General features: G+C 39.1%; 2 protein-coding genes across 6 annotated transcripts in view; one reads left to right on the top strand and one right to left on the bottom strand.

The window, feature by feature from the left end:
• Positions 1 to 9,230, top strand: part of UBAP2 (ubiquitin associated protein 2) — a 134,355-nt gene extending 125,125 nt beyond the window's left edge. For 3 of the 4 annotated variants that reach the window (XM_088018871.1, XM_088018873.1, XM_088018874.1), the window contains one exon: positions 8,262 to 9,230. In XM_088018871.1, the coding sequence (XP_087874997.1) occupies positions 8,262 to 8,292 (31 nt within the window). In that variant the 3' untranslated portion in view covers positions 8,293 to 9,230. The remainder of the gene's footprint in view (positions 1 to 8,261) is intronic. The other variant, XM_088018872.1, reaches the window with a different exon arrangement.
• Positions 660 to 25,736, bottom strand: part of UBE2R2 (ubiquitin conjugating enzyme E2 R2) — a 112,896-nt gene continuing 87,819 nt past the window's right edge. Inside the window, exons 3-5 of one of the 2 annotated variants that reach the window (XM_028115198.2) lie at positions 19,413 to 19,510; positions 4,979 to 5,113; positions 660 to 1,656 (exon numbers count right to left, since the gene is read on the bottom strand). In XM_028115198.2, the coding sequence (XP_027970999.1) occupies positions 1,437 to 1,656; positions 4,979 to 5,113; positions 19,413 to 19,510 (453 nt within the window). In that variant the 3' untranslated portion in view covers positions 660 to 1,436. The remainder of the gene's footprint in view (positions 1,657 to 4,978; positions 5,114 to 19,412; positions 19,511 to 25,736) is intronic. The other variant, XM_028115199.2, reaches the window with a different exon arrangement.

Raw genomic sequence — 25,736 nt, 5'->3', positions numbered from 1 at the left:
TGATGGATCTCAAGATTGAAGTGACACATGATTGAGACCAGGGAAGTCAAAGCTGCAGCCACTGCACAGTTGGAGAATCTAGCCGTTGCCTGTACATGGCCTGCAGCCAATTCCCTCGGCCCTGCCAAAAAAGTCAAAGCAGCCCAGGGCAAGCTCCATGCACAACTTCTGCTTGCCCTCCACAGCCAGAGTATATCGAAAGGAGAGAGAAGTCCAGGTCACATCCAAAGAGGAAAGTGGGAACTGGTCACTCATGTCTCCTATCCACAGCTATCACTATCGGCATAAGCAGCTCAATGAAAACAAAATCTTAACACATGCACCTAGGAGTAATACTGAGTAATTAAAACTGGCTACCTACACTCTCACCATGAGTAATTTAAAAAAAATCTTTGCGGGAAAGGCCAAGTTCACATAAAACAGATGTTCTCTCACCCAACAGTGGTCACCAGTAGTTTTGACTTTTTTTTCCCCAGCAGCATCAACCAAAATTGGCATAGTGATTTTAAACTCCTTGTTCCCATCACTAAGACTCCACACACACACACACACACACACACTCACTCACTCACTCACTCTAATCTCCACTCTCCCCACTCCCTTGGGGTGGGGAGGGTAACAACTCTGTCTTTTAAAATAAATAGCAATCAAGTGCTCAGTTCTATGTAAAGTATGAATATTTATTTCAGGCTTTAGATCCCAATCGATTTCAAAAAACAAAATCTGCGCTCTCTCCTCAGAGTAGCTGAGGCCCCCTGGGTTAGGATGATTTTTCTGGAGGCTGAAGGGGCTCTGTGCCCTTAGGAACACATTTCATCAGGCTTAGCACAAAGTCCCTGATGCCCACTGTATCCCAGCCTTAAGAAGGGAAAGGAAACAAAATTCACCACCGTGGGTCTGATCGAATGCACACACACTAAATGAGCAGCTAAACCTTGGCAAATTTGTTTTTTTTTTTGTTTGTTTTGTGGGGTTTTTATATTTTTTTTTCCATTTTCTTTTGCTACTCAGCATATGCAGCACTTGTGAACTTCCAATGGGTTCCCAGCTTTAAACACATTAAACGTCTCGATGAAAGACTATTTAATTCTTCAAGAATCTAAAAACAGACCAAACGTGTTTTGCTGTGAACACTCTGTAGAGACGAAGTGAGGCGAGAGTTTGGGTTTAAAGAAGGAAAAAAAAAAGAATCAATACAGTGATGGAAGGGTAAAGAATGCAAGAATTCAGACATTCTGTGGAGGATTACTTTCTCTCCATTAAGAGGTCCATAAAAAGGAGCAAACTGAGATCCATAAGGGGAGTCAGCAGAAGCCGTGTTTGTTTTTCCCACCCCCTGTGATAGGTTTTTGCTGAGGGGCCGCTGCTAGGTCCCCACTTGCTCCCCTCCCTTTGGCCTGAGACGGCAGGGCAGTACGGGGCACCGCAGGAGCACGTCACGACTCCTCATTCCCAGAATCATCATCATCGTAGCAGTCGGCATCTTCCTCCTCCTCATCTTCATCGTCGATGTCGTCGTCGTACAAGTCGTCATAAAGCAAATCTGAGCTGTTGTCATTGGAAGGCACTTTAGTTTTGATGCAGTATTCCGCCAGGGTTGTGGGGACCTTCACTCCATCCTTTTCTGCTTCGGCTTTAGTGGCTGAAACCTGTTTCCTGAAGGGAGACAGTTTTATGTAAGTCTGTTTTGAAGATGGATTTACAACTGGCCTTTCTTAATCAAGATTCCTTATTCAAAAAAAAAAGATTCCTTATGACTCACGTTTCTGAATTTCAGTGCCTGCCTAAAAGCATCTAACAGATACTACACCAAAGGTTCTCTGCCCATTAGGTACTGTTTTGAAGAACACTTTAATAATGACCCTTTGAAGGGTTTTTAAAAGCAGTGGATCTTAGATGTTGGTTAGCCAGAGATGACCTCAGAGATGTTTTTTCCCCCTGCCTTGTCTCACACCAGACTGAATGCAGTCCCAACAACTCTTCTTAATTCAATAATCTTGCCATTGACACTTAGATTCCAAATAGCCTAGGGAGGGTTCCGAAGTCGCATGACACACCTGCCTCCCACTTCATTCTCGTCACCCAAAATATACAGGCCATCCTGGTCCTTTTCTTTTTTAGTACCTTGAACAACACTTATTTTTCTGTGTGGCTCAATTGCTCTTCTCCTGATTTTACACATGGTTGGCTAGAAGTAGCCTATTCTGACAACCCAAGTTAAAGCAGCCACTAGTCACTCCTTCACATCATGCTACTTAACCACTATCTACTCATTTTTCTTCTTATGATCTTCCCCATTTGTTAACTTTTCTATCAGTTTCCTCCCCTTCCCATCCCCCTCACCCCCCAATGTGAACTTCATTGGAGAACTGTCTGTCTGCTATTTCCCTAATGCCTAGAATACAGCCTGGCACATACAGCTGTGCACAAAATTATTGACTGGATGGATGGAAGGGTGAAGTTTCCTTCAACAAATATAAAAACTGACCATACGACAACAAACCACCACCCTCCTTATCTTCCTTCTGCTGCCTCTAATTAGATGGTTCCCCACTGATCTTGCTTGCTGTCTGCTTTACTTTGCCAAGCCCGACATCCTGGTGTTGCTGATACATCCTGGCTTGAATCTCTTCCCTGTCTCTTCCTGGGCCACCTTAGTCATTCCTATGGTTTTTGCCACCATTCCCCTTCATGCTGACAGCTCTCAAACCATCAGGCTCCAGCCTCTTATCTTCTGAGCCCTACATAGTTCAATAAGCCTTTGGGATGTCTCCACCCTCGTGTTCCATAGGGACCCTAACTCAGCAAGTCTGCAATTGTCATTTTTGACCTCTATGGCTACCTTCTCCCATTTTTCTTCTAAGAGCATTACCTCCTAAAATTCTAAACCTCATGCCAAAGCCCTATTTTCAAATTTGTTTTCTCACTGCCACTGCCTCTGTTTAGTCTTCATCTTGGCTTCTCCTCCCTATCTCAGTCTCCTCAACTAGGATTCTTTCAGAACTCAAATATGATTTTTCCCTTCCCTTCCTAAAATCTTTGATACCCCATCACTTCTAAGAACGAAAGCCTTATTTTCACTTCAAATGTCTTTTAAGATCTGATGCCTCTCAAACACACAAAACAGATCTGATGGCTCTCTGAATTTCCCATTACTTGCAAAATGAGACTTTATATTCAAGCAACATAAAGCTGCTTACAGTTCTCTGATCATGCCATGCGGTTAGCTACCTGTGTTTTAGCAAGCCTGTTTGCTCCCTGAAGGGGCTTTTTCGTTCCCTTACTACTTGAAAAAGTCCGGGTTATGAGACATCATCTCTCCTAGAACTCCACAGCACTATATATTCCTTCCACTGTATCTTGTTTATGCGCTCATCTTATTATAGGGTCATTTGTTTACAAATTCTTGCTAAGTAAAGTGTGAACTCAAGGAGAAAGACTGCCTTCATGACCTAACGAGTACCTGACATGAAGCTGGTGTATAATAAATTTGGAAAGAATTAAAGAATGAGATAAACCCTTAAATTAAGAAATAGAAAGAATACAAATGCCTGAGGGATATTAACTCTTCACTTATTAAATACTACCCTTCCTTGAACATCAGGCTCAAGCTCTAATCCTATTTTATGAAGCACTCCCATCTTTCAATCTTCAACCTACTCCAGCTCCTCTAAATCTCTAGGTCCTTATTATTTATTTATACTAATTATCTCCAGTCTTTGGTATACATTAGTCAGCTAGGTGGCTGGTAAAAACGAAATATAGATGCCCAGATTTTACCCTTACAATCTCACTAAATGACTACGGATTATGGAAGGGAGTCTAAAGGTGATTCTAGTGGGCAGAAAACGTTGAAAACTGCTGATCTATATATTACTCAGCTTTATTTCTATGCAGTTTTCCCTTTTTTTGTACATCCCATGGCATTGTGCTGACTAGAGTTATAAAGAGGGACTATTTGTATAAATTGTAGTGCTTACTAAACCACATGCAGAATGTGCTGGAACAGTCCTTGGGCTCTATTTTAAGGACATAAGAGGAAATGAATTCATTGCAATTCAAGTATCAATTCTTGAGTACTGTTAAGAAAACCTTAAGACCTTCCTGGGTGGCTCAGTCGTTAAGCGTCTGCCTTCGGCTCAGGTCATGATCCCAGGACCCTGAGATTGAGCCCCACCATCAGGCTCCCTGCTCCGTGGGAGGCCTGCTTCTCCCTCTCCCTCTCCCTCTCCCATTACCCCTGCTTGTGTTCCCTCTCTTGCTGTGTCTCTGTCTAAATAAATAAATAAAATCTTAAATAAGAAAATCTTAAATAAAACCTTAAGTCCTACTCAGGGTATGATCGAGAGATGAATGGTTCAGCCCCAATACCTGCTACCTTTTCCCCCATTTATACAGATGGAAAAACCACAAAGACCCAAAAAATTAACTGATAAAAGGTCGTATGAAGGGAGACAGAACTAGGGGTAGATTCCAAGTCTCCCAATGAGAGGAAGCTTCTACGGCTCTGTTAAACCATATACTAGTGTTGCTGATAATAATACCTAGAAGATACTTGCTGCTATGGTCAAAAGCCCCAATAAACTATATATGGCTTCATTAAAATTTTTGAAAACAAAAATATCTAGAATGTCTAGAATACTCTGGGTGTTTGCTATACTTAAAGGACATACTGAAAATCCTGAACAGTGTCCCTAAAATGATTCGGAGGCAGAGTCTGAGAACATCACTGGTTCAGAACCTGGAAGTTCTGGTTCCCAGGAAGTACGATCTGCTACAGCATTACCTTCTAGTATGCGCTCTCTCAAGAGCCATACAAACTCATTAGGCTCAGGCAGAAATCTCTTCCCAAACAATCTAATTGAGAGAAATGGAGTGGATATTTTAAGTCTGATTTAAAGCCATGGTTCTAGGATATACTCTAGTTCTGTATGAAGACTTGAAGTATAACCAAACAGAAGGTAACAAAACACCTTACCTAATGATTTCAGCATATTCTTTGTCTTTTCCTTTACTGTCCCTCCATTTCCTGAACATAACCGAAGCATCCACATTGGCTGGGGAGAAGGTGTTGGGCTCATTGAGCAATGAGATTACACTTAAAAGGATAGTCCTAGAAGGGGGGGGGAGAGGGCGGGAGGGAAAAGGGTCAGCTCCGAATATTCATATTTACAGGATCCAAAAATACTGTGCTTTTATATATAATATGTGAGACCTTAGGGGAATAGAAATATAAAATTTTATTTTCAATGCTCAGCTGGTTAGGCTGGAATACAGAATAAAGTTGCTAAATAGACAAAGTAAAGGAAGTCTGTGAGCCGAGCATAAAGGTCATGTTGCAGGGCAGAGAATAAACTCTGTACAAGGCATGGTCTCAAATGGCTACATGTTCCAATCTGCAGAAAGTGGAAGCCTGAAAGCTTTTCAAACAACAAATTTTGAAAACTACAAATTAAGTACAATAGGAAAAAGCAAAAAAAAAAAAAATTAGCTTTTTGGGGAGAGGGTAGAAATGATCCTGTTCCACACATCCACTTCTTATCATGGCTGCTTAAGAGGATCTGAAAAATGACATTATATACAAATGTATTTTCCATACTTCTAAGGGAAGAAAGACACTTAAAAGCAGGAGAATGGAGGAAAACAATAGCCCAGACATGGAAGAACTAGTCTCTGAATAATGGAAATCTTTATTCAAAAGTATTTATCAAGTACTTAGTGTGTGCCAGAGGCACCAACTGTGATGTTGGATGTACAACAGTGAGCAAGTTAGATGCCATCCCTGCTCTCCCAAGGTTTGTAAGAATTGTGGGAGATCTAAACAGGCAATTTTTGTCCACAGATAAAAAACAGACACCTTAATCACACATTTTTCTGTTAGAAAAATAACCAGAACAGGTTCCAAAAAGGTTTCAAATTATTACCAAGCTTCTTTTCCCCCCAAAAAAAGCTCTGTGCATGTATGTAAGGAAAAAATGGGGAGAAAAATTAAATTTCTCTACCTTTTCTCATTGGTGCGAGGTTATAGATTGTGTTGTTGCAAAATAGCCTTTTGCTCCTGCCCCAAGCAAAAAATAAAGGGAGGGAGCCAGGCAATTAGATGTTTGATTTGATGAAAACTTTTCCTAAAAAGGGTAGAGAGTTTCTGTTATATGATTATACAAGATTATGACAAAGGCACTTTTCACAGACAACTTTCCCATCTAGTTAAAATCCATTTATCTCACACACACACACACACACACACACACACACACACACACACACCCCTTTCTCTTAGGTATAACTCCTTGCCCTTCCCCACCAAGACCCTCCTCGATTTCTTCAGTAATTACATTATAAAATAAAGATTCAAAGAAATTCATCACTACGAATGATGGGAAACAGACTGACATAACATCCTAGAAGCAAAAAAAAATGTGTGTAGAAAATTCCAAAGCACTGCCACAGAAGAAAACATACAAAACCTGTTAGAAAGATAAGCAAGAGAGGACAAAGTGGGGTATAAAGGGGTGGGGGGAGGGAACTTCATTGGTCTAGATCAGCACTGCATACAACTTTCTGTGATTATGTAAATGTATAATCTGTATTATCCAATATGATAACCACCAGCCACATGTAGCCAGTGAGCACTCTGAAAGGTAGCTTGTGCAACTGAAGAACTGAATTTTCATTTAATTTTAATTTTTAAATAGCTATATGTAGTTAGTTAGTGGCTACCATACTGGACAACTGTTAAAATATTAGGAAATACAATTTTTTTAAAATGGTGAACTATCGAGGTGCCTGGGTGGCTCGGATGGATGGGCATCTGCCTTCGGTTCAGGTCATGGTCCCAGGGTCCTGGGATCTAGCCCCGCATCAGGCTCCCTGCTCAGCGGGGAGCCCGCTTCTCCCTCTCCCTCTGTTGCTCCCCCTGCTTGTGCTCTCTCGCTCTGTCAAATAAATAGTCTTTAAAAAAATAAATAAAATGATTTATCCATTTCTATCAAAATAACTCATTTTTTTCTAATTTATATTTAATTAACCAACATATAGTACATTAGTTTCAGATGGAGAGTTCAATAATTCATCAGTTGCATATAATACCCAGTGCTCATCAAGAACTCACTTCTAATACCATGTACTTCTACACTGAAGTCCATGATGCTTTCAGAAGGAGTGTCAGGTACTACAGTAGACTGTGAAAATAGTTAACCCTGTACCTTTTCACTTCTTCCCTTCCTCTGGACAGCAGGATCTTTTCTTTTTCTTTTTTTTGTAAGGGAACCCATTCTGTTGGTTCTGGTGGCGTTAATCTTCCCCTACTACCATGCCACACCTTCATACACACAACCTACAGTGGCAGATACACAAGTGCTGGCCAAAGGATTCTACCATCTAGTCATGATGTTGGTTTTAGGGGTATGCATGTAACCCAAGATGGGCTAATCAGAACCCTGGTAGGAACTATGATATTCTAATCTAATAGCGGAAAGGCAATGATTTTTTATTATTGATTGAATTGACAACTGTGAGAATAACGAAGGAAGGTCTAGAGCAAGTGGCCATCTTTATCACCAAGTGGTTAAGAGTCTGTCTAATAACAAGGCCAATACAACACAAAGCAGAATTGAGATTTTTTTCTCTAACAAAGACTCCTAAGTAATTCATATACAAGACTGTATTTATAAGCTTTCCCAACCAGTATGTTGTGGATGGGTTACAGGTAAATTATTTGTTCCTGTAGGCAGCTGGGTAGGTGGGACCTGGGATAACCTGAGCCTCTGCAACAACTTCTGGTCAAAGCATCTTCAGTTTACTACACTGTGATCTACAAATACAATAAATTTTATCTATGTATCATGACTGGAAAAGGTCTGGAAGTAATGTCATACATAGTTTAAACTGTCTAGCATTTGTACCAAAATAATTTTACACAGGAATTATACCATGTAGCATACTGTAGACAAGTCTGCAAGGTAAGTATTATTAACCCTATTTTTAAGTTATTTTTTTAAAAATAATCTTTACACCCATTGTGGGGTTCACACTCAAGACCCCAAGATCAAGAGTTACATGCTCTTCTGACTAATTCAGCCAGGCACTCCTTAATCCTATTTTTACAGAAAGGAAAAAATGAACTAAGACAATACTAATAGAATGTACAACACAGAACTGAATCCTGCCAACTATTCCAATGGTTACATTTTTTTGTTGCCATCTTTTGTTGTTAGTTTAAGTGTTTGAAAATCCTTATTCATTTATTGTATTTTTTTCAGGAAGAAAAAAGCAGAAGGTGGAGAGGGTTAACAATAGGTGAAAGAAAGGAAAGACCAAATAATGAAACTATCAAATTAATATAACACAATGAAGAGATCACTCATGTCCACTGAAGGTCCGGACTGGTTTCCTTCGGATCATGAACAAATGGGAAAGGGTCCAGAAAACAACTACATACATTCTTTCTTATTCTCATTCTGGTCTATGTAAATTCACAGTTCCACATGAAGCTTTGGTTTTTAGCAGTAACATGTAGTTGCACTTGTCCATTTAGACAATCTTGTGGCATTTAGACATAAATTTCTTGGATTAGCAAAACAGACTTTTGAGGACCCATCCCCAGACTCTCACTTCCTACAAAGAGTAAATCTATGCCCCTCTCTACTGCATGTTTGGAGGAACAGACAGGTCTGGTTGTCCAAATTCGGCAGTGAAAAGGTTTAACATGTTAAAACAGACCTAATCCAGTAATAATTTGGGATAAAAATGAGGAACAAAGCGTTCTTAAGTGTTTTCAGTTATTGCACAACACTTCCAAGGACCACCACCATTCCTGGATTTAAAGATACTCCAAGAAATAAATGCTCCCTCCACCCTTGCTTTAAGCCAGGGCAGGGGACTATGGTAGGAGTTTTCAACATAGGGAATCTAGACCAAAAAAAAAAAACTCTCAGAGGAGAGAGGTGCAGACAAAACGATAGTCAGGAACACTCCACTTTATATAGTCTTCATTTTTTTTTTCAGATTCATATTTCTGATCTTTTTGGTTGTCTCACAATCTTTGTCAGAGAGATTTGGCTATCCGCTTTTGCATAAAAATAAGTTTGTAGGGACACCTGGGTGGCTCAGTCAGTTAAGTGGCGGCCTTCAGCTCGGGTCTGTGATCCCAGGGTCCTGGGATTGAGTTCCACATCAGCTCCTTGCTCGACGGGGAGCCTCCTTCTCCCTCTGCCTGCTCTGCCTGCCACTCCCCCTGCTGTGCTCTCTCTCTCTCCCCTTAACAAATAAATAAAATCTTAAAAAAAAAAAGTTTGTAAATAATAAAGACACCAAAAGAAAACGAAGACCAATTAATCACATACACACACACACACACACACACACACTAGCAAAGAGCAAACTAGCAAGCTGTGAAGTTCACAGAACTCAGACATGTTTTTAAAAACATCAAAACGAAAGTAGTATATAAGGGAGATAAGAAATCAGAATTAGGGCGCCTGGGTGGCTTAGTCAGTTAAGCTTCTGCCTTTGTCTCAGGTCGTGATCCCAGGGTCCCAGGATGGAGCCCTGCGTTGGGCTCCCTGCTTAGCGGGGAGCCTGCTTCTCCCTCTTGCTCTGCCACTACCCCCTGCTTGTACTCTCTTACTATCAAATAAATAAATAAAATCTTAAAAAAAAATCAAAATTAGACATCTATGACCCAATGAGTAATACTGTATCTGTCCCTTTTCAACATATAGACAATGGTCAATGAGTTGGGTCTGCCCCCCCTTCCCCTTTTTTTAAAGTAAGCTCTATACCCAATGTGAGGCTTGAACTCATGACCCCGAGATCAAGAATCACATGCTCTACTAACTTGACCAGCCAGGTGCCCCTCCATCCCACCCCATCCCACCCCCACCCCAGTTTTTGACTTTTGTTAGCTACTATGTCACCACAAGGACAACTTTAGGATGGAGAGCATAAAACTGGCCCTAGCACAACAAATAAGACCTGGATTATGAGTCTGCTTGGAAACTAAGCAGGCAAAGTTTGGAATTTTGCAGGATTAAAGACTGGCATTTTTCTTCAATATTATACACATATCTCCAGGCAGTGTGAGGTAGAAAGGGTTCATTCTTAAAAGCCTAAACTTACTTTGACTCTTAAAACATACACATACAGAAGAGAAAAGGAATGAGCGATTGAGATTCTTAGGTTTTACAGGCATAGCCTTATTTGAGGAAAATTGATTGGCAACTATGAAGAAGTGAAGCCCAATGCCTGACTCTTCAGTTAACCCAGGTCCTTTTAATCTCTCATTTATGCCATTTCAAAAGATGGACCTGTTACACCAGAAGATGACCAGTTAAAATTCAGTCCTTATTATGTATTTTCAAGATGGGAGAGGAATTTAAAGAGGACACCATGGCAAAGAAATCTGTTATGAGTGGGAAAATGGGATTATTTATTTATTTATTTGAGCGTGCGCACGCACAAAAGGGGAGGGAGGGGCAGAGGGAGAGGGAGGAGCAGACTTCCCGCTGAGCAGGGAGCCTGATGCAGGGTTCCATCCCAGGACCCTGAGATCATGACCTGAGCCAAAGGCAGAAACTTAATGGGTGCCCTGAAAATGTGATAGTTTAAGGGGTCATATATTACAAACAGTTTTTCTCTATGCCTCTAAAGCAACTAGCAAATTTAATACTTCCTCCTGTGCAATCCTGGAACTGCTATTGACTGATAGATCCCTGAAAACACATGGCAGGAATGAGGATCTCAGATTAAAATACACAAAAACACAAAATCAGAACATTTTAAAAAGGAAATTTTTAAATACACAGAATATGTATCATATGCACAGAATGAAACCACCAAGTCGAGTGCAGGGGAACCCAATGTATAAATATCAAGCGAGCAATTAATATCATCCTGGCCCCAAATGGGGTTTATAGGAGCCCTAAGAACAGCAGCACTATTGCCATTTCCCCTGACCTTGCCTACTTTGTCACCCAATCTTTGGGGCAGTCCTTAGCTCCCCTCCCTTTAGTGGGTTGTAGGTAAGATGAGTCAGGAAAACATCCTATCCTACTCCTGACAGACGCTTCTCCATGATGCTGTGGCAAAGAAAACACCATGTAACCATCTTTCAAGGGAAAGCAAACCTCCACCAAGATGACTTTCCTATCCAAGGGCCTGCAACAGGTGTGGCAGATAGTTCTCAGAGAAAGCAGTTGTGAACTCTACTGTCTGATACCCACCCACATGAAAAGCGCCCACTTGGTTCTGGACACAGCGTGGATGAAGGAATATTTTGTTTCTTACACCAGGAAGAAGAGGCATGGTACTGTGAACATCAGGCATCCCTACCCTCCCAACTCCACTCTTCGCTAATGCCTACTTAAGACTTCCCAATTCCATAAGGAACTCTCACCTGCCTAAACTTAATCCTATGCATCTGGGTACAGTAGGATGGTGGATCTCTTCTTCCAGAAAGTATGCTGGCTTCCTCTATGAACACAGAGGCAAACTACTGAACCTTCAGTGGACACTAGTTGGCTGAAGCTCTGGATCCCTACAACTGTAGGGATCTTTCCCCCACTTTTTCTTTTCTCTACTCTCTCCATTCACTAGGTCTTATGATATAAACTGACTTAGGTTCTTCAAGGTAACTGGGATGCTTTACTCTTCTTCAGGTTACAAAAGTCTTCCATGTAAAAGTTTTCTAAATATGTTCATTGAGGTGCTGAATGAAAGACTAGTACAGGTGGTCATGAAGAAGTCCAAACATATGTGAAGATGGGACCACTTTTCAGATAACACTGCTATAGAGCAATCAAGTCCCTGCACCAGTCTGTGCTGTACCTTATGCCACCTCCACTGCTGTCTTGCTAGAGCCACCCTAAATTGGATGTAGAGCGCAGGAACCTTAGTTGGACAGCTGCTGACTCTAGAGAGTTTAGCAGCAAAGGAATATCAAGGAAAATGCCTAGCACCTCATATCTTGCCTCTTGATATTTCAGTGCCATAAACTAGCCTCTGAGAAATACATACAATTTACTAGCTGAAGAACCCCCCTGCCTCACATAAGTAACAGAGAAAGGGAAAGGAAGAAGTATTCCACCATGAGGGAGTGCTTTCCCGACATTTCAGGGTTCTGGGCACCATAAGGTATTCCAGGCAGATGAGGATGCAATAATGCACACATAATACTCTACATCTCCCTAGAAATTCACAAACACCAAACCCTCCATTCACTCCCCCACTCCAAGATCAGCACATTGAAGGAATATCTATGATGACATGAAGCTAGGAGACAAAAAGGTCTGAGAAGGTAACTAAAGATCCCACTGCATGGGTACCTGGCTGGCTCAGTTGGTAGACCATGAGACTCTTGGATCTTGGGATTGTGGGTTTGAGCCCCACTCTGTGTAGAGATTACTTAAAAAAAGAGAGAGAGAGAGAGAGAGAGATTCCAAAGCAAATACCTTTTAGATCTGTGTATGAAGATCAAAGGGGCAATCTGAAGATAACTAGTCCTGGTTGTGAAGCCTCTAAACAAAAAAGGATAAAAGCAGAGAAGGCAATCCCTGAGATGAAATCTAGGAAAGGTTTCTAAATTGGGGCTCAAGTGACCTAAGGGCCGAGAGACAGAAAAAAATGATGCTGGTACCCAAAGTGTCAAGAGTAGTTTTAGATAGGCAAATTTAGTATGAAAGGGGTTTCCTGTCCCCAGAGGACTGAATCAAACGAGAAAAAGGCCTACCTTAAAAGATAAAAGGCCACAAGATTTTAAGCTGAGACAAGGATAATATAGGTATATTTATGCAGGAGAAGTAAAGGTAAAAATCTTGAAATCCTATGGATAATGGCAATAGATTATCCATTGAGACAGCATGAAAATACAATGAAAATGTTTGGGGCTTTTGTATTATGAAGAATGGGGAAGCTTGTTTTCTCAAAGGGGGACAAGACATGGTAAGCATTAGATTCAGCATTCAACCTCCAAAAACAAGAATCACGGGGCGCCTGGGTGGCTCAGTCATTTAAGCATCTGCCTTTGGCTCGGGTCATGATCCCAGGGTCCTGGATCGAGTCCCGCATCGGGCTCCCTGCTTGGCGGGAAGCCTGCTTCTCCCTCTCCCTCTCCCACTCCCCTGCTTGTGTTCCCTCTCTCGCTGTGTCTCTGTCAAATAAATAAAATCTTTAAATAAAAAAAACAAGAATCACTAGTACCTTAGAGCTAACACTTCCTTTTGACTAGGGTTACTACTAGCCCTGAAAAACAAGACCAAAGCCAAACTAAAAAGACAACCCTGCGTTTTTTGTCCAATTTTTCAATAATCTTCCAAAATACTTACTGCCTTTAAATATACTGTCAGTTTAATTATGTTTTGATAATGTGTTTCTTTTGAAAACCTGACAGTCTCTTAAACAATTATGTACAGTGGAAGAGCTGAGAAATGTGGTAGCCAAACTCTTACCCAGCAACAACAAATACAGCAGAATAACGTCTATATCCTCAAGGAAAGAAAGTATGACCCTGAAATCTTATGCCCAAACTGCCATTTGAAGTATCATGGCAAAAAACACACACATATATATACCCATACACACAAGCATTTAACATTTTGGGTTTTTTTAATCTTTTTTTTAAGATTTTATTTATTTGAGAAAGAGAGCAAGAGAGATAGGGAGAGAGAGAGAGAAGGGAGAAGCGAGAAGCAGGCTCCCTGCTAAACAGGGAGCCCAACTCCAGACTTGATCCCAAGACCCTGAGATCATGACCTGAGCCAAAGGTAGACGCTTAACTGACTGAGCCACCCAGGCACCCCAAGCATATAATATTTTGAACATCTAAGAATTCAGGGAATATAATATGGCTCCAAGGAGCATTTTCCTGGAGAAATTACTAATGGACAAATTCAGCCAATTAATAGATCAAAGGAAATAAAATAATGGACAGCAAATAGTGAATTCATTTCATGGTAGCAATAAGAAATTTAAAAAACTGATTATGGGGGCGCCTGGGTGGTTCAGTCATTAAGTGCCTGCCTTCGGCTCGGGTCATGATCCCAGAGTCCTGGGATCGAGCCCCGCATCAGGCTCCCTGCTCAGCAGAAAGCCTGTTTCTCCCTCTCCCACTGTGTCTCTCTGTCAAATAAATAAATAAAATCTTAAAAAAAACAATGATTATGTTACAAAACAGTACAGATTATAAATGTTATAACCCTGACAACAAATATATATATAAGATTTTTTTATTTGAGAGAGATCGAGTAAGTGTGCGCACAAGCAGGAGGAGAGGCAGGGGGAGAGGGAGGGAATCTCAAGCAGACTCCCTGCTGAGCACAGTGTCCCACATGGGGCTTGATCTCATGACCCTGAGCCGAAATCAAGAGTCAGATGCTCAACCGAGTCACCCAGCCTCCCCAATAAACAAATATTTATATATATAAAATATAAATACTTACATATATTTCGAGAACGAGAGTGTGTGCACGCGCATGAGTCAGATGGGCGGGGGAGAGAGAGAATCTTACGCAGGCTCTACCCCGAGTGTGGAGCTCCATGTGGGGCTCAATCTCATGACTCTGAGAACATAACCTGAGCTGAGAGCAAGAGTCGGACACTGAACCGACTAAGCAACCCAGGTGCCCCAATAAACAAATATTTTTAAAAGTTAGGAAGAAAAGGGGAAGAGAGGATGGGAAATGGAATATGTATGCTGATTTTCTTTTACTTAGCTCTGTCAATACAGGTTGAAGCTGAAAAATCAAGTAATAGGATAAGTACAGGTTAAAGGTACAAATAATCAGCTATAACTGTGTGGTGACAGGGATATGAGGGATGAAAAAAGTAGGAATATACGAATTTTGCTAAGGATCATAAAAGATCCTGTGTAAAAGAAGTGGTCTTTAATATATTCATGAACCTGGGGGTATATAAAGTATCAGATCAGTTCTCCTTTCCAGCCTCCAAGGAATGCATACCTTCCACACATCCCAAATATTCCTAGGGTGCATTGCCCAGAGGTAATGAAACGTAAGGTGTATAAAAGAAAGAAATTTACATATAAAACCAACTGTTTTTCCTTTCTCATAAATAATTTTGTTAAAAGTGTAGAATGCTATTTAAAAAAAGTATTTTGGTATGTGATGGAGTACAATAAATTCAGATATGTATAGACTGGGGTTGCTGGAATTACATTTTCATTAAAAGGAACTTACTAATTCCATCTCTGATTATTATTAAGACTGCATTATCCCCGAGGGAGAGTCCCATTAAAGTAAAGCATAAAGTACAGGGAATATGTGGTGATTCCTTATTTCATAGACATAATAAACTTATGGCAAAGTTCTATGCCTGATCTATCTGAGAATTAGAATCCATAAGCAAGATGGCTGTAAAGGTGAGGTGTATCAACACACTTACTTGAATTAAAAAAGGGAGACTTTTTTTTCTGATTTAAAAAATATATGGGCTAGATGCGTTGAAATCCAAAATAGATCTATTTTCTCAATTCTTTCTAAGTACACTATATTGAACAAGGTACCTAAAGTAATGAGTAATCAGCATAATGAACACATAATCAACAGTAATTTGATAGGTTTCAACAGACTCTTTGGTATACACTTCCCAGAAAGTGAGAAGTAACTAACTTGGTAAAAACTGGTAAGAAATCCTTGTGTAAGTCAAGAAGCTTCCAACTTTTCATTTTTAACAAAAGTAGAGTTCCTGAGTTACTAGCTTTTCAGATCATTAAAAATGACTAATAAAGGGGCAGCTGGGTGGCTCACTCAGTTGAGTATCTGACTCTTGGTTTCAGTTCAGGTCATGATCTCAAGGTTGTGAGATCGAGCCCTGTATGCAGCTCTGCACTGGGCATGGAGCCTGCTTAAGATTCTCTCTCTCCCGGGATGCCTGGGTGGCTCCCGGGATTGTCTGCCTTCAGCTCAGGTGATGATCCCAGGGTCCTGGGATTGAGTCCTGAATTGAGTCCCACATCAGGCTCCTTGCTCAGCAGGGAGCCTGCTTTCTGCCTCTGCCTGCCACTCCCCCTGCTTGTGCTCATGCTCTCTCTCTCTGACAAATAAGTAAAATCTTTAAAAAAAAAAAATTCTCTCTTCCTCTCCCTCAGCCCCTCCCCCCTCAAAAAAAAAGACTAACAAAATGACTGAATAAACATATAAATATGTATGTATGTATTTAGGTATTGATTTTAATCAATCTGTGCAGAAGAATTTGAAATAATTTATACAGATATCTCAGCCTCATGGAAGTATATAACTGCCATTCCTTATGTGTGGGCTGCACCTATGACTTCCTTCCTTCAAAAGAGTCAGAATGGAAAGGGGAAAACAAGGAACCCTACATGGGAGAAATCTAAAAACTGAGTCCCAGCTAGGTGATGAATGTTAACATCAACAGTGATAAGTCATGTTGATATTATGTACCCTTAATACAAGGTGATGACAATATATTTTACCTCCATGGTCTTCCTCTCCAGTACTATAACCCTACTCTAATACCAGGAAAACATCAGAAAAATCCCAACTGGGGGACATTTTTACAATACCTGAGCAGTACTCCTCAAAATTGTCAAGGTCATCAAAAACAAGGAAAGTCTGAGACTGTCACAGTTGCCTAAGGAGACATGCCTATTAAATATAACGTGGTATCATGCATGGAATTCTAGAGAACTATCTGTACTATCTTCACAATTTTCAAAAATCTAAAACTGTTCTAAAATTTTAAAAGTCATTAATAAAACCACAATGGGATACCATGTCCCCCCACTAGGATGGTTATAGTAACACAGATAATAACATGTGTTAACGAGTATGTGGATACACAAATTCTCAAACACTATTGGTAGGAATGTACTACTTAGTGCAGCCATGTTGGAAAACAGTCTGGCAGTTCCTCAAAAAGTTAAACACTGAGTTATCATATGACCCAGGAATTCTATTCCTAGGTATGAAGTACTGATTAATGCTACAACAAAGATGAACCTTGAAAAAATCCTAAGTTAAAGAAGCCAATCACAAAATACTATATACTGAATGACTCTATTCCTACAAAATATCCAAATAGGTAAATCTATAGAGACAGAAAGACTGGTGGTTTCCTAGGGTTGCAGGTAGAAGGGTAGGGGTGGGGGTGGGGGGTTGAGGGATAATGGGAGTGTAAATGCTAAAAGGTATGAGTTTCTTTAGAGGTGATAAAAATGTTCATGGGGCACCTAAGTGCCATGGGGCACTGACAGTGCCTAAGTCGGTTTGGTGTCTGACTTTTGATCTCAGCTCAGATCTTTATCTAGGGTCACTGAGTTCAAGCCCCGAGTTGGGCTCCACACTGGGCATAGAGGCTACTTAAAAAAAAAAAAAGTTCTAAAACTGATTGTGGGGATACTTGTGCAACTCTCTACTTACATTAAAGAACAGTGAATCGTACACATAAAATGGGGCAATTGTCAGGTATGGGAATTATGTCACAATAAAACTTTTTTTTAAAGATGGACAATGGATCACTGTGATTTCTGCCAAATAACTCAGAAGGAATTAAAAGGATTTAGTTTCACTGCCATATAAAATTCTATTCCATTATCGTATGTAAATATGGTCTCTTAATCATTGCATCTAATATATTTATGTGATATATGTTAGTCCTCATGCATATGTATACATATATGTATATAGATGCATATATTCTTGGGTGTGTATATTAGTATATATAATGTATATTATTCATACATTATGTATATATATGAAATTGAAGCTGTATTTCTACCTCAATCTAACAATGTAATAATTACTCATGGCTACATGACTTAACTGAAAAGAAATGTCTATCTACTTGATTAAAAATGTATTTCTAATAATTATTAAATGTAAAAACCAAAAGTATACGGAAAGTATAATATACTTGTATTATTTTTAATCAACTGTGTAATAAAGTAATTCAGTATAGAATTCAGTTTTCTTGTCACAAGCAATTAAAATACAGATTTTTGTTTAGAAAAATATTATAAGATAAATAAAATATATAAGGCTATCAGGGACGCCTGGGTGGCTCAGTTGTTAAGCGTCTGCCTTCGGCTCAGGTCATGACCCCAGGGTCCTGGGATGGAGTCCCACATCGGGCTTCTTGCTCAGTGAGGAGCCTGCTTCTCCCTTTCCCTCTGCTGCTCCCCCACTTGTGCTCTCTCTGACAAATAAATAAAAATCTTTAAAAAATAAAATAAAAAAATAGAAATATATAAGGCTATCAAACATAAAAATTTCAAGTATTAGGATAGTAAGATGGAAATTCAAGTGCAAGTAGAAAAATATATTTTTTTAATTTTTTAAAAAGATTTTTATTTATTTGAGAGAGAGAGAATGAGAGCATGAGGGGGGTAGAATCAGAAGGAGAAGCAGACTCTCCACTGAGCAGGGAGCCCGACTCGGGATTCGATCCCGGGACTCCAGGATCATGACCCAAACTGAAGGCAGTCGCTCAACCAACTGAGCCACCCAGGTGCCCCCAAAAAGTATTTTCTAACTATTTAAATTTGAGATGTAAAAAACTGTACCTAAAAAAACAAAACACCAAAAGAACCCTGTACCTAAAAACATGCAACAGTGGGGGCGCCTAACTGGCTCAGTCGGTAGAGCAGGTGACTCTTTATCTTGGAGTTGTAAATTCAAGGTGCAGAGATTACTCAAAAAAACAAAACAAAACAAAACACAAAAAATACAAAAAATACAAAAAATACAAAAACATGCAACAGTGTACAGTTTTTCAAAATTCTTTTAAGGGTTAGGTGACCAACTCCTAAATATACAGACCACTACTCTAAACAAATGGTTAAATATCCATCTATAGAGATAGTTCAATAGATCAATTAACAGATGAATAATCTTAATATTGCATTGTACGTTAACTAATTAGAATTTAAATAAAAATTTGAAAAGAAAAATAGATGGTAATCAAAGGGAATCAAAAGAAATATACAAGGCCTTCAAATCATTAAGAGACATTTACATACATATAAAACACAAAAAATAACATAATGGAAGCTCTTTTAAAAGTAGTATGTATATAAAGTCAATTAAGTTTGTAAAGACTTAAATTTTTCTGCAAAATGTAGTAAGAATCCTAGAGTAAGGGAACAACCAATCCAAACATGGACATCATGAGATCCAAAGATGCAGGATGGAACTTATGATAATGTAAGAAGAATTCAGACTAGAAAAATTCTCCTAAGACGCACATAAAGAAATGAGTAACATGCAATTACTGCTCTGTAAATATGACTCTTTAAAACGATGCATATGTGTTACCTAAAGCTCTAGCAGAAGACAAAGCAACCAAGTACAGAAAGGATTCTTTTGTACTTGTTAAAAGATAATATCTAATCTTAAGAACCACCTAAAAACCAGATTACTCTGCATGTAACCCCTTACCTGACATTTTGAGTAGGATTCCACCTTTCAGAGGGCAGTTCTCCACTCTGTGGGTCATCTACAGGCGGATGAAGAATCGAAATGCATACATCTCCATTCTATGAGACACAAACATCACATTCTGTAAATACTAAAAAATATGATGTAAAAAGGGACATCAGTTCTGCTGAAGTTTCTTTTATTCTTAGAAAACTTGTTTTCTCATCATTAGGGGAGAAAACAATTCTTTTTCTTCATGTTTGCAATCAATGTTGAAGAATTTTTTTTAAAGACAATATATTTATTTGTGAGAGAGAGAGAGCGAGAGGGAGAGAGAGAGAATCTGAAGCAGACTCTGCCCTGATTGCAGAGCCCAATGAGGGGCTCAATCCCGCCACCATGAGATCATGTCCTGAACCAAAACCAAGAGTCAACTGCTCAATCAACTGAGCCACCCAGACACCCCAACGCTGAAGAATTAAACATTTTTTTATATTATAAATATTAGTTCTGAACAATCTGCAAGATACATTTCTTAGTTAAAAAAGAAGCACTATGTTTGTAGCACCATCCTTCTAAAAAACTCATTTAAAAATAGAGGGGCGCCTGGGTGGCTCAGTCGATGGAACGTCTGACTCTTGATTTTGGCTCAGGTAATAATCTTGGGGTTGTAGAATCAAGCCCCACATTGGGCTCTGCATTCCATGGGGAGTCTGCTTCTCTCCCTCTCCCTCTCCCTCTGCCCTTTACCGCCCCCCCACTGCTCATGCGCTCGCATGCTCACGTGCTCTCTCTCTCTAAATAAATCTTTTAAAAATAGACAAATATGATGAACTGATATTCAAGAGTCTTGAGAAGCAACTAAATATCTTTATTTTCAGACACATCTGAACCTAAAGTACATAAAAAGAAACAACCCCCTCCAAAATTTGACCTTGCTTAAAATCTGTCTAGAGAGATGTATAATCTCCGTTAACATCAATGGTTTCAATAATTATGGTTTATATAAACTGAAAATATGCCTCCCAACAACTTAATTATAACTCCCTCAGGATATGGATAAAACTCACTACTTTTCTGGGTAAGATTTTATTTATTTATTTAAGAGAGAAAGCATGCAAATGAGCACGAGCAGGGGGAGGAGCAGAGGGAGAGAGAAAAGCAGACTCCCCGCTGAGCAGGAACCTGACCCAGAGTTTGATCTCAGGACCCGGGGATCATGACCTGACCTGAAAGTAGATGCTTAATTGAGCCACCCAGGCGCCCTTTGGTTCATAAATTTAAATTATAGGACCTAATCCACATGTACATTTAGTTTAAGTCAAACACATATGGACTGCTTACCTTACACATCACAGACTGTTATTCAATAGAAAAGACTGAGTAAGATACAGTACCAATCTCAGTCTAAAATGAAAGATTCAAAATTCTAAATAGAGATAATAACTAAAGTATAAAAATCTGGGACGCCTGGGTGGCTCAGTCGGTTAAGCATCTGCCTTCGGCTCAGGTTATGATCCCAGGGTCCTGGGATCGAGCCCCACATCGGGCTCCCTGCTCAGAAGGGAGCCTGCTTCTCCCTCTGCCTGCCACTCCACCTGCTTGTGTTCCCTCTCTCCCTGTCAAATAAATAAATAAAATCTTTTAAAAAATAAAGTATAAAAGTCTTATATATACAACCCAAATTTAGATATACACACAAAATACACAACCATATCAAGATAACAGAACATTTTTAAAAGGAGAATAAAATTTTAATAAAATACCAAATACCAAATTCTAAAACTTGTTAGATGCCATGAGGAAGGTAAAAAAAAAAGCACAACAGAAACAAGGAAAGAGAAATTTAGGGTATATCCTGGATAGAGGACACCTGGCATGTGGTGTGGAAGACAAACTAAAGGCTTAATGTTTGAAAAAGCTTTGAGATGGGTCTTGAATAATAAGTCAATTTTAACAACCTAAGGGAAATTTAGACATGAGTTAGCCCAGAGAAATAAACCAACATCATAAACAGAATATGCTTGGGTAGTTGTATTTGTTTTGTATTGCTACTTTAACAAATCACCACAAACTTAGTTTAAAACAACAAAAATTTACACTTCTGTAGGTCAAAATCTGACACTGTTCTCATAAGGCTAAATTCAGTGTGTCACCAGCAATGCACTCCTTTCTGAAGGCTCTAAGAAAAAAATCTCTTTCCTTGCCCTTTCTAAGCTTCTAAAGGCCACCCACACTCCTTTGCTCTTGGTCCCCCTTCCTCTAATCCTCAAAGCAAGCAATGTTGCATTTCTCTGGGCCTTTCTTCCATAGTCACATTTCTCATTCTCATTTTCTGCCTACCTTTTCCACATGAAAGGACTTGCTGGGTTACACTGGCCCCACCTGGATAATCCAGAATAATCTCTTTATTTTAAGGCCAGCTAATAATTAGCAACTTTAATTTTTCTTTAACATATAAGCTAACATATCACAGGTTCCAGGGATTGAGATGTGGACTTCTCTGACGGACCATTATTCTACCTACCACAGTAGTGAAGAATTCACTTGTAATGAAAAATAAAACATAAAAATTAGACCAGAGGAATATGTTTCTTTGTTCTGAGTTTAATACCTTTATATATAAAACTTCTGAGCAGTGGAATGACATACATAGATTTGTACTTAGAAACAACATATTAAAAGATGGGCATCTCAATTGATACAAAGCATTTGACAAAATCCAACACTTTTTCTAGATAAAAACACTCAAAAAGCTATAGAGGGGAAGTATCTTAACATTGTAAAGGAATTAAAAAAAAACCCCATATCTAGCATTTTACTAAATGGTGGAATCTTTCCTCCTAAGATCAGGAACAGGACAAGGATAACCATTTTTACCACTGCTATTCAACACTGTCCTGAAGTTCTAGCCAGAGCATTAAACAATAAAAAGCAATAAAAGGCATACAAACTGGGAAGGAAGAATTAACATTATTTCAAAAACGACAAAGAAAATTTCAAAGAATTCACAAGTTAGCTACTAAAGCTAATAAAGAAATGCAGCAAAGTTGTAGGATATAAGATCAACACTCAAAAATCAGATTTACTTCTCTATACCAGCAATAACCTAAACAGGATAACCTAAAAAGGATATTGAGAAAATTCCACTTACAATGGCATCTAAAAGAATAAAATACCGAGGATTAAATCTAACCAAGGAGGTGAAAGATTTGTACACAGAAAACTATTGAAGCACTGCTCAAAGAAATTAAAGACCTACAACATCCCATGTTCATGAGAAGACTTAATGTTAACATGGCAATATTCCCCAATTTGATCTACAGATTAAATGAAATCCTAATCAAAATGATAGTTTCCCTTTTCCCAGACATTGACAAACTGATCCTAAAATTTATATAGAAATTGAAGGGACAAACAAAAGCAAAAACCACCTTTAGAAAGAAGAGTAAATGGGGCGCCTGGGTGGCTCAGTCAGTTAAGAGTCTGCCTTCGACTCAGCATGATCCCAGGGTCCTGGGATTGAGCCCCGCATCGGGTTTCCTGCTCAGGGGGAAATCTGCTTGTCCCTCTGTCCCCCACAACCCCCCAACTCGTGCACATGGGGGGTTGTCTCTCTCAAAATAAATAAAATCTTTAAAAAAAAGAGAGAGAACTGCCTTTCTGGAGACCTAGAATTTCCCCCATCCTTTAAAAATAATAATTATAATAAATAATTTATTGAGGTGAAATTCAAATACGTAAAATGAACCATTTAAAGTGAACATAATTCAATGGCATTTAGTACGTGGTCCCAGTGTTGTTCAACTATCACCTCTATTTGTAAAGTATTTCCATCATTCCTACATAAAACACCTTACCCACAACACAATTTCTCCCCATTCCCATTTCACCCTAGTCCTAGTCTCTGACAGCCATGCCCCCAGCTTTCTGTCTCTGTGTATTTATCTATTCTGGATATTTCTTATAAAGGGAATCATACAATATGTGACCTTTTTTCTCTGACTTTCACTTAGCCTAATGTTTTGGAAGTTCCTCCATGCTGTATCAGGTATCAATAACTTTTTTTTTTTAAGATTTTGTTTATTTAAGAAAGAGAGAGAGTGCAAGCTGGAGGTGAATGAGAGAGAATCTGAAGCAGACTCGATTGCAGGGCTCGATTTCACGACTGCCAGATCATGATCTGAGTCGAAACCACGAGTTGGCTGCTTAACCGACTAAGCCATGCACAGGCCCCAGTACTTCATTTACCTTTATGGCTGGATGATACTCCACTGTATCCATCCATCTATTGATGAACTTTGGACTTTGTCCACCTTTTGGATGTGTGAATAGTGCTGCTGTGACCATGTGTATAGATGTACTTGCTTAAGTACTTTTTTCAGTTCTCTTGATTATATACCTAGGAGTGGAATTACGGGATCAAATGGGTAATTCTGTGTTTTACTTTTAGAGGAAGGACCAGACAGTTCTACAGCAGATGGACCATTTCATATTCCCATCAGCAGTGTATGAGGGTTCCTGTTTCTTCACATCCTCACTAATACTTATTTTTAATTTTTAATTCTAGCTATCAAAAGATGATGTGAAATGATATCTTATTGTCATTTTGATTTGCATTTCCCTACTGACTAATAATGTTGAACATCCTTTCATGTGCTTATTGGCCATTTATGTATCATCTTTGGGGAAATGTTTGTTCAAGTCCTTTGCCCCTTTTTCAGTTGGCTGGTTTATCTTTTTGTCTTTGAGTTGCAGGAGTTCTATATAATTAAGGATATTAAACCCTTATCAAATGTATGACTTAGAGATATTTCCTTCATATCTATAGGGTTTTATAAAATCATCTTCTTGACAATGTCCTTTGCATAAAAGTTTTTCATTTCAATGAAGTCTAGTTTATGTTTGTTTGTTGCTCATGCTTTTGGTATTCTAAGAATACATTGCCATATTGAAGGTCATGAAGATTTACCCCAATGTTTTGTTTTGTTTTTAGAGAGGGAAACGAGAGGGACAGAGGGAGAGAGAATCTTAAGCAAGCTCTAAGCCCAGCAGGAGCCCAATGCAGGGCTCGACCCTGACACATCATGACCTGAGCTGAAATCAAGAGTCACTTAATCGACTGAGCCAGCCAGGCACCCCTGGTTTTGTTTTTAAATAGTTTTATGATTTTAGCTCTTAGATCTTTGTTCCATTTTGATTAATTTTGTACATGGTATAAGGTACGGATCCAACTTAATTCTTCTGTTTTTGGAATTCCAGTTATCCTAGCATCATTTGTTGAAGAGATTTTATTATTTCCCCATAGAATGGACTTAGCATCCTTGTCAAAAATCATTTGGCCAAAGATGTATGGATTTATTTAAGGACTCTCAGTTCTAGTCTGTTGGTCTATAGGTCTATCATTATGCCAGTCTTAAACTGTCTTGACTTTAGCAATACTAAGTTTTGAAATCAGGAAGTGTGAGTTCTCCAAGTTTACTTTTTTTTTTTAAGATTTTATTTATTTGAGAGAGAGAGAGCATGAGCAGGGGGAGGGGCAGAGGGACAAGCAGACTCCCCACTGAGTGCTGAGCCCAATGTGGGTCCTGATACCAGGACCCTGAGATCAGATGATTAACCGGTTGAGCTACCCAGGCTTCCCTAAGACTTTTTAAATTTATTTATTTGAGAAAGACAGAGATAGCAACAGAGAGAGCATGATGTAAAATGAAGACTATCTAGCCTAGGCCCTAAGAATACTGAAATCGCCAGTATTCTTTATTTTTAACAACTTCTCCCCAGGATTTTGATATGCAGCCAAATTCGGGTACATTACTGCTTAGGGAAATCTCTTCCCCATACCTTAAAGTTAAGAGAGAATGCATAAGATCTGCAAATTCATGAATATAACTACATAAATATACATTAATTCCTGCTTGTCAAAGACTATTTACAAACCAGAGCCCAGCTCTACAAAAGGGCAAATTTGGTGGCCTAAATATTATGTTCTAAATGATGGCTAATGTACCTATACTCAAATCCTTCAGGTCTGTATACTGTCACAGAGCAAACTAGTGTCGTTATTTAAATTTTTTTAAAGAAAAACTATAAGGAAAAATTAAAATCTAAATAAAGCATAACAAAGAATTCAAACGTTTAATAATGTATAGTATTAAATTGCATTTGCTAGGTAAAATTTCAACACCAAATCAGAATCAAAATCCTCTGGTTTCTGGTGACTTTCTACCTTACTTGTTTGACTCATATAAAAAGGTGAAAGTCACACAGAGACTTCGAGAGTTCTACAGGAACATTCTACAAAACTTTTCTCTAATGATTTAGAAATAAAGAATATTTTACAAA

Source organism: Eumetopias jubatus, unplaced genomic scaffold (genome assembly GCF_037043125.1).
Source record: "Eumetopias jubatus isolate StellerSeaLion01/CBP00866 unplaced genomic scaffold, mEumJub1_p1.0 scaffold_15, whole genome shotgun sequence".
Lineage (NCBI taxonomy): Eukaryota > Metazoa > Chordata > Mammalia > Carnivora > Otariidae > Eumetopias > Eumetopias jubatus.
This window is presented reverse-complemented; position numbering and strand designations above follow the sequence as displayed.